Consider the following 8,481-nt stretch of genomic DNA (forward strand, 5'->3'; position numbering starts at 1 on the left):
GAGGGCACCAGACCTCATTACAGGTGGTTGTGAGCCACCATGTGGTTGCCGGGAGTTGAACTCAGGACCTTTGGAAGAGCAGGCAATGCTCTTAACCACTGAGCCATCTCTCCAGCCCCCTGAAAGAATTTTTTACAGAGCATATGCTTTGTCTTTGCAGGAAACCTGTGCCTCTGGTGCTGGATCAAGAGTATGTTAATTTAAAAAACCAGATTATAAAGGCAGAGAGACGCGTTCTCAAGGAGCTGGGCTTCTGTGTCCATGTGAAGCATCCTCACAAGGTGGGTTCGGCTTGGCACCTGCAGCCACCTAAGCCATGCTTCAAGCTCTGTGTGCTTCATACCCAACATTCGTATATGGATTCTAGTGATTGTGAGGCAGGCACTTTACTGATTGAGCTTTCTCCTTAGCACTTAAGAGCAAACTTTTAAAAGTTACTTTGGAGGATCTGGAGAGATGGCACCAGCAATTAAGAGCACTCTGCTCTTCCAGAGGTTTTGAGTTCAATTCTCAGCAACCACATGGTGGCTCACAACCATGTGTAATGAGATCTGGTGCCTTCTGATATGTGGAATTGAATCCTGAATACATAATAATAAATCTTTTTTTTAAAAGTTACTTTAGAAATAGCTTTAATATCTCCTTTGGAAGAACAGAAGAATTCTGAATTCTTTTATTTAAAAATGAACCAAGTAGTCTATAATATGTGCTGACTAGAAGTGAATTTATTAGATTGTTCCATGAGTGTCTTATCTAGTGTAGCTAAACTGAAACTTGAAAGCTTCAGGTTTAGCTGAGTTCAGTAGAGCACACTGTAATTTTGGCACTTGGGTAGCAAAAGTTCATGTTTACTTCTCTGGCCTTGTCGTCTTCTCTTGCTTATTTGAGTTTCTGACATTAGATTCTTGATAAATTCTCAACTAAATATTTTAAGTGCTTTTCTTAATGTGTTTAATGTATTTTCATGTTTTGTGCAAGTTGGCTACTGGGGTACAGGGATGTATAGTGCAGGCAACTCTCTCTGGTGGAAAGGTTTTGTCAGCAAGAATGAAAATGAGCCACATGGAAAACAAGGCCTTCCATGCCACAGGTGCAGATTGATCTTCACATATGCACTCTGCCCAACTATAAAAGCATGTAGCAAGCACATCCTAAAAGTTGAGCTGTCTGCCGGACATCACCAGGAGCTCCCTGGGGTATAGCTTGAGGTTCTTTTGCTGCATGGACACCAAGATCTGAGTTCCGTGCTCTCCGAGTTTTTGTTAATAACTGCCTGACCCATATCTTCCAGATAATCGTTATGTACCTTCAGGTGTTAGAGTGTGAGCGTAACCAACACCTGGTCCAGACTGCATGGTGAGTTGATTTTCCTTGTTTTATGAGACCAGCAAGGGCAGTTCAGGAATGTATTACTTGAGGCACCTGGGCAGTGGGTTGTCATCCCATGACTTGGTTATGGTCTGGAATTGTCTCAGTGCCTCCCCCAAAATGACAGGGACAGTCTTAACGGTAGGTGGCCCATCCACCCCTGCCCCTGTATTTCCAATGCTCCCATCCCATGAGAGTAGTCCGTACATTTCCATCTGGGGTTTGCCAGCTGGGTGTAGGAATGTTCTAGGTGGTCACTCACAAAATCAGTGCTATTGTTTCCAGGGAACTGAGGGAAGGGAAAGGCTTTTGATGCAGTCCCGGGTTGGTTTTAGCAGGCATATGCTAGAATGAAGCCTGAAGTAACAGTTGGGTGTTGGGGTATTTTCCCCACAGAATTAAGTCTATGGGGTCATATTGCTGACTGAATTGTCTGGTGCTATGACATGCTTTATAGAGAACCTGTTTTGACTTTTCTTTTCTGTACTCTTTCAATCAAAGGGTAGCCTCTGAGGGTAAGTGACTAAGACTTCTCCTCTGCTGTCCAAGCGCTTTGGTGCAGGGACAGCGGCCGTCTTCAGCCAATCCAGTGCAGGCTCTCCACCGAAGGCTGGCTCTAGACTGGTGGTATGCGTACCTGATAGTATAGTCATGGCCGACTGCTGCTTGTGGTTCTCTGACGATTGTGCTTCTTGTTAATCCTGTCGTGCTTGGTAATTGTATCAATTAGAGTTGATAATTGTCTTGACTTGAATTTTGTTCTTTTAAAATTGCTGTACCTGTACAATAAAGATGCAATACCTTTCTTTTTAAAAAAAAAAAAAAAATATGTGGGGCTGGAGAGATGGCTCAGTGGCTAAGAGTACTGACTGCTCTTCCAGAGGTCCTGAGTTCAGTTCTCAGCAACTACATGGTGGCTCACAACCATCTGTATTGTGATCTGCTGCCCTCTTCTGGCCTGCAGGCATATATGCAGACAGAACACTATACACAATAAGTAATATTAAAAAAATATGTACAGAAAGCGGTAAGAACTGAAGTGACAAATTGGCATGGTGGAAATTCAGGCTGTTACTGGATCTTTTCATTATTTCTCCCAAGTCCTACAGTTGCTCTTTTCAGCAGCTTAAGTAGGATTTATTCCAGTAAAGGTATGCATCTTTAAGTTAAACTATTGTAATTTATTTCTAATGTAGCATTAAGTTTAAATACACATTTAAAGGATTTCACTTGTTTTTATAACTTAAAATAATGGGTCAATATATTTGAATACTAAAAATTCCTTATCAGTAATAAAGTTATTTGTGATATTTGTTAATGTTTACGCTGTTTAGCCACAGAATGGCTCCTGAGAGATGGACAGTGCAGCTATCTTTCTGACTTCTGATATGTAGAGTTAATGCTTCCAGGGCCAGCTGCCTCTCATAGACATCTGTAGAATTTATTGTTTAAAATGTCAGAATGGGTTTGAATGTTACCTTCTCTGACAAAGGTACTGGGTGGGGCAATTGAATCTCATGAGGTACAGCCTGGCGTTAGGGTATGCTGTGCCATTATTGGATATGTTGGGCAGTGTATAATATAACCTCTTCACATATTTTCTCATTGTTTTTTGCAATGTTGATAAAGCTAGTATTCCATTTGGTTATAATCTATAAATTTTAAAGGAATATAAAGAAAATGTAAAAAGTTAGCCAATTTTTAGAACTTTTCTAAAAATGTGAAGTTTTGTACTTACATATATTTTCTAAAGTATTATAGCATTTTTAATTGTACTTTGTTGCCACTTTTAGTGTTTTGTTGCTTTTGTCTGATTTTTATGAATGTTCATTTTAAGACTCCTTGTTGAAATGGGACAGTTTGGAAACGTTCTTTGATAAGACCGAGAAGAGGATTCCCTTGGGTGTTGAGCCCATGCATCTGAACTGCACCCAAGGGCCTTTCCCTTTTCCAAGTGGACTCCCTCACTGGAGCTGTGGCTCAGTCATCTGGAGAAGGACCGGGCCACAAGTGCTGCCTGAAGAAAAGGAACACAGGACAGCTTGTCTCGCAGTTTCGAGGCTCATGCTCAGCCTGCTCATTTGAGTTTGCATGTTTCTCTGCACTATGGATTTTGAGCATTTAGATTTCTTTAATCAACTACATTTTAACTACCAAGTAGCATTTTCTTTCCAAGCATTGTGCTTTGCATGATAGCAGGCCAAATAGAGAAGGAAAAGTAAAGTTAAAGTCGGTTCTCGTTCATAGCAACACGTATTGTTTGACATTCAGCCAGCTTTTTTTCCCCCAGTGATTTATTTCTTTCATGTATTTAGAATGCCCCAGGTATCTCTGGAGATTCCCAGAGTACCCAGCTCAGCCCTAGTGTAGAACCCTTAGGAATATCAACCTTTGGTGGCAGGTGGTGGCACAGTTGCCCACAGCACTACAGTCTTCCTGGTCTTCTTTTCAGGAACTACATGAATGACAGCCTTCGCACAGATGTCTTCGTGCGGTTCCAGCCTGAGAGCATTGCTTGTGCCTGTATCTACCTCGCTGCCCGGACACTGGAGGTAAGTGTGCGGCTCTCTGGGTTTTAATCTAGACTCTAGACCTTTCTCCAGCCTCTGGTAAATGTTAATGTGTTTGTCAAACTAGGTTCATTTGCAGAAGAGTTTCTTGCTAAACTGGCAGGCCATTTCAGGTGTTACCCTAAGAATCTTGTTGACCTTGAAGTGTTTTGGTGAGGGTGGTAGTAGTGGTGTTTTTTTTTGTTGTTGTTGTTTTTGTTGTTTTGTTTTGTTTATGAGATAGGGCTGTCTTCAAACTCACAGAGATCCAGTCTCTGCTCCTGAGTGATAGGATTAAAGGTGTGGGTATGTACCACCATACCTGGCCTTGGAGTTCTTAAGGAAAGCAAGTGACATGATTACTTTATGTGTTCACAGATCCCCTTACCCAATCGTCCACATTGGTTTCTTTTGTTTGGAGCAACTGAAGAAGAAATTCAAGAAATCTGCTTTAAAATCCTGCAGCTTTATACACGGAAAAAGGTTCCTCTGTGTTTTTGTATGGATTAATTGCTTGTGTTTGGCCAGAAGCATTTGGTTCTGAATGGATGGATGATTCTGCCTTTTTCAGGTTGATTTGACACACCTAGAAAGTGAGGTGGAGAAGAGAAAGCATGCCATCGAAGAGGCCAAGGCACGAGCGAGGGGGCTGCTACCAGGGAGTGCTCCAGTTCTGGACAGTGCTGCAGGTTTCTCACCTGCTTCCAAGCTGGGTGAGTGTTGAGAGTTTATTCCTCACAAGGGAGCGGTTTATAACCTGACTTTTGGTTTGGGGATATGTGGTATTGCCTGTGAGATATCTCCTGAAGTTGATTGCAGCTTATCTCAACAGTACTCTGGCACTGGAATCCCTAGCAATCTGTTAGTGGTCCTTAAAATAAGTCAGAGTGGCCCCAAGGATTGTTTTCATGTTAAGAGATATGTCTGGAAAGTGGTGTTGCACACCTTTAATCCCAACACTCAGGAGACAGCCAGGTGGATCTGTGAGTTTGCCAGCCTGATTTACAGAGCGAGTTCCAGGACAGGCTCCAAAGCTATACAGAGAGACCCTGTCTAAAAAAACCAAAAATAAAATAAAAAGAAATATGGACAGCCTTTCTGAAATGCTGTTTGTTTGTTTGTTTTTAATTCGTTTGTTTTTCTTAACCATATCTACCTGTTCTCTCTCTCTCTCTCTCTCTCTCTCTCTCTCTCTCTCTCTCTCTCTCTCTCACACACACACACACACACACATACATTTTCTCTGTAACAGCTCTGACTGTCCAGCTATTCTGAAACAAACTTTGTGGACCAGGCTGCCCTGTCTCCTGAGTACTAGGATTAAAGGCACGCACCACCTCTACCCAGATCAATTTTTTTTTAAAGATTTATTTATTATGTATACAACATTCTGCCTCCATGTATACCTGCACGACAGAAGAGGGCACTGGATCTCATTATAGATGGTTGTGAGCCACCATGTGGTTGCTGGGAATTGAACTCAGGACCTCTGGAAGAGCAGCCAGTGCTCTTTAACCTCTGAGCCATCTCTCCAGCCCCCCCAGCTAAATTTTTTTTTTTTTTTTTTTTTGGTTTTTCGAGATAGGGTTTCTCTGTGGTTTTGGAGCCTGTCCTGGAACTAGCTCTGTAGACCAGGCTGGTCTCAAACTCACAGAGATTCGCCTGCCTCTGCCTCCCAGGTGCTGGGATTAAAGGCGTGCGCCACCACCGCCTGGCTCCCCAGCTAAATTTTTAAATTTAGAGTCTATAATTATATTGTTAGAACATAGAATATGTTACTCATTCCCTGGTCCCTGGGCAAAATAGGTCTGAACAGAAGGCCTGACTGTGTCTTGTGTGTATTTTCATTCTTGGCTCCAGGGTAGGTAGGTAGTTAGTTAGTTAGTTAGTTAGTTAGTTAGTTAGTTAGTTAGTTACAAATGGTCTTGTCTTGCTTTGCTAGTATATTTATTTTGATTTTTGTGTTTCAAGATAGGATTTTTCTTATTTGAAGAAATTTCTGATTATAGTTTTAATTTCTTGTTAGGTTCAGTAGAATCCCCTAAAGAAGGTAAAGGAAACAAGTCTTCCCCTCTCTCTGTGAAGAACGCCAAACGGAAAGTGGAGGGCCCAAAGAAAGCCAAGGCAGACAGCCCTGTGAATGGGTAAGATGCTCGTGTCTGCCTAGGTAGACAGTGGAGGCTAAAGATATTGCAGGTCTCTAACTACTCTGTTCCTGTGTGCAGCTTGCCCAAAGGGCACGAGAGTCGCAGTCAAAGCAGGAGCCGTGAACAGAGCTACTCAAGATCCCCGTCCCGGTCTGCTTCTCCAAAGAGAAGGTGTGTGCCTGGTGCTTGCCCATCAGACTCTAACCTGGTGTTTTCTTAGGATAGTAGGAGGGCACATATAGATGTCTCCTGCAATAATGTAGGCACTGGCTCTTTACTATTACTATTATTATTTTATTTGAAACATGGTTTCTTTTCTGTGTAACCCTAGCTGTCCTGGAACTTGCTCTGTAGAGCAAGCTGCCTCCCAAGTTCGGGTATTACAGGAGTGTACCGTCACACCCAGTGGGACAGGGGCTCTTAACCTGATGTGGTTCTTCTTTCTCTGAATTTAAGATTCTTTGTGGCCAAGTGGTAGTGGTACATGCCTTTAATCCCAGCTATTGGGAGAAAGAGGCAGTCAGATAGGTGAGTTTGAGGCCAGCTTGGTCTACAGAGTGGTCTGCAAGGCAAGATAGCCAGGGTACACAGAAAAACCCTGTTTCAAAACATGAAACAAAACAAAACGAGCCCCTTTGCCAGTTCCTCCTTTGTTAGGTAGGGCTTGGCTAGGATCACAAGCATGTTTTTCTCTTCACAGGAAAAGTGACAGTGGCTCTACCTCGGGTGGGTCCAAGTCACAGAGTCGTTCTCGGAGCCGCAGTGACTCTCCTCCAAGGCAGGCGCACCGTGGTGCTCCCTACAAAGGCTCAGAAGTGAGGGCCTCCCGGAAAGCAAAGGATTGCAAGTACCTCACCCAGAAGCCACACAAGTCTCGTAGCCGGAGCTCCTCTCGTTCTCGAAGCCGGTCACGAGAGCGGACAGACAATTCTGGAAAATTCAAGAAGAAAAGTCATTACTACAGAGATCAGAGACGGGAGCGCTCAAGGTCCTACGAGCGCACAGGCCATCGCTATGAGCGGGACCACCCTGGACACAGCAGACACCGGAGGTGAGATGGATTTCCTGGTGGTTGCCCTGGTCCCTCCCTGTTGGGCACACCTTGGCTTCAGTGGCCTTGTCGCATGAAGTTTTTTGGAAGTGTTTTCAATTGGACCTTGAGGTGAATTTAACTGATAGGACGGCGAACAAGGTGCCCTTGAGGCTGGCCTGGGGAGTGCTGCACGCCTGTCTGTCCCAGTTGAAGGTGCACCTCAGCTGCAGATCTTCAGGTAACTGGATGAAACAGCAGAGGCACTCGTCCCCATTGGTGTGGCTTGGTGCTATTGATGAGCTGTCGCTTCACTCCTAAACCGATACTCAATTACGTAAAGCCAAGAAAGATGATTTTTCACATGTTTGCCTATATTAGGTTATACTTGTGTACATACTTTCCAGTGTTTCACAATGAGGAAATGGCCTTAATAGCCCCTTATTCTCTATTCGCGTTGTAAATAAACATGTGCTTAATACAAGTGAAAGCTATATATGAAAACTCAGAATTTGAATTCTGTTAGCTTAACACTTGTATAGAGAATTCTGATTTTTAAAATGTGAAGGTATTTAGGTCTGTGTTGAAAGTCTTATATTTTTATCTGTGCAGTGCTGAGTGCAGGCCACCAGCTCTAGAGAAATTTTATGAGGTTGAATAAACAATTCTCAGGACACTTGGGGTGTAAGACGTGGGCTGTTACCTGCTTATTTTCTAGTGTGCGCGCCTGGGGTGGTGGGAGTGTGTGCAGCTGTGCACTTGGGGTGGCAGGAGTGCGTGTGTGCAACTGTGCACTGCCAGCTGAGCTTCCAGGGGAAACGCGACTGTATGTCCCAGTTCTCATTAAAGGATTGGATTTTGTATTAAGCTCCGTGCCTTCCTGAAACCATCTACCCTTAGAGATGAAAGGCTGTTTTCTGGAGTGCACCAGGAGGGGAGAGGTGACATCAGTGTACAGCTGAAGGGCTTCAGGCTAGGGTCATGGTGTATCAGAGCTTACGGTTTGTATTTAAGTACAGGGACAGCCAAGAATAGGGCTCGTGGGTTCAGAGCTGAGATCTGAACCTCTGTGGACAGTGAAACAGGTAAAAATGAGCAGGCCTATTCAGCACGTCCTGGTAGCCTGCGTATACTTTGTCTGAGTAGCATTGTTGGGGCTAGTCAAATCCTGCTCAGGCCAGCTTCCTGGTTCCTTGTCACTTCACAACTAGCCTGTGGGTCAACTCTACTACAGTGGCACCTGGGTCATGGTGACCATTGGGACCAGTACAGGTTCAGCAAGGTATTTTTGGGTCCTTGACAAGAGAAAACAGTTCATCCTGGTAGCCCCTATCTGAGGGTGGTATGATCAACCCTTCCCTCCTTCTAAGGCAGTGATTCTCAACCT

The 8,481-nt window shown here is 43.9% G+C and overlaps 1 protein-coding gene across 4 annotated transcripts in view; it reads left to right on the plus strand.

Annotated features, from left to right (window-relative positions):
* Positions 1–7,782, plus strand: part of Ccnl2 (cyclin L2) — a 12,035-nt gene extending 4,253 nt beyond the window's left edge. For 2 of the 4 annotated variants that reach the window (XM_026790029.1, XM_013354307.2), the window contains exons 4-11: positions 161–281; positions 1,292–1,356; positions 3,821–3,920; positions 4,296–4,400; positions 4,489–4,630; positions 5,944–6,061; positions 6,143–6,235; positions 6,765–7,782. In XM_026790029.1, the coding sequence (XP_026645830.1) occupies positions 161–281; positions 1,292–1,356; positions 3,821–3,920; positions 4,296–4,400; positions 4,489–4,630; positions 5,944–6,061; positions 6,143–6,235; positions 6,765–7,119 (1,099 nt within the window). In that variant the 3' untranslated portion in view covers positions 7,120–7,782. Of the gene's footprint in view, positions 1–160; positions 282–1,291; positions 1,357–1,869; positions 2,231–3,820; positions 3,921–4,295; positions 4,401–4,488; positions 4,631–5,943; positions 6,062–6,142; positions 6,236–6,764 lie in introns of those variants that run through there. The other 2 variants (XM_026790030.1, XM_005368688.3) reach the window with 2 other exon arrangements.
* The last annotated feature ends 699 nt before the right edge of the window (positions 7,783–8,481 follow it).

The sequence above is a fragment of the Microtus ochrogaster genome, unplaced genomic scaffold, assembly GCF_000317375.1.
Source record: "Microtus ochrogaster isolate Prairie Vole_2 unplaced genomic scaffold, MicOch1.0 UNK38, whole genome shotgun sequence".
In the NCBI taxonomy this organism is placed as follows: domain Eukaryota; kingdom Metazoa; phylum Chordata; class Mammalia; order Rodentia; family Cricetidae; genus Microtus; species Microtus ochrogaster.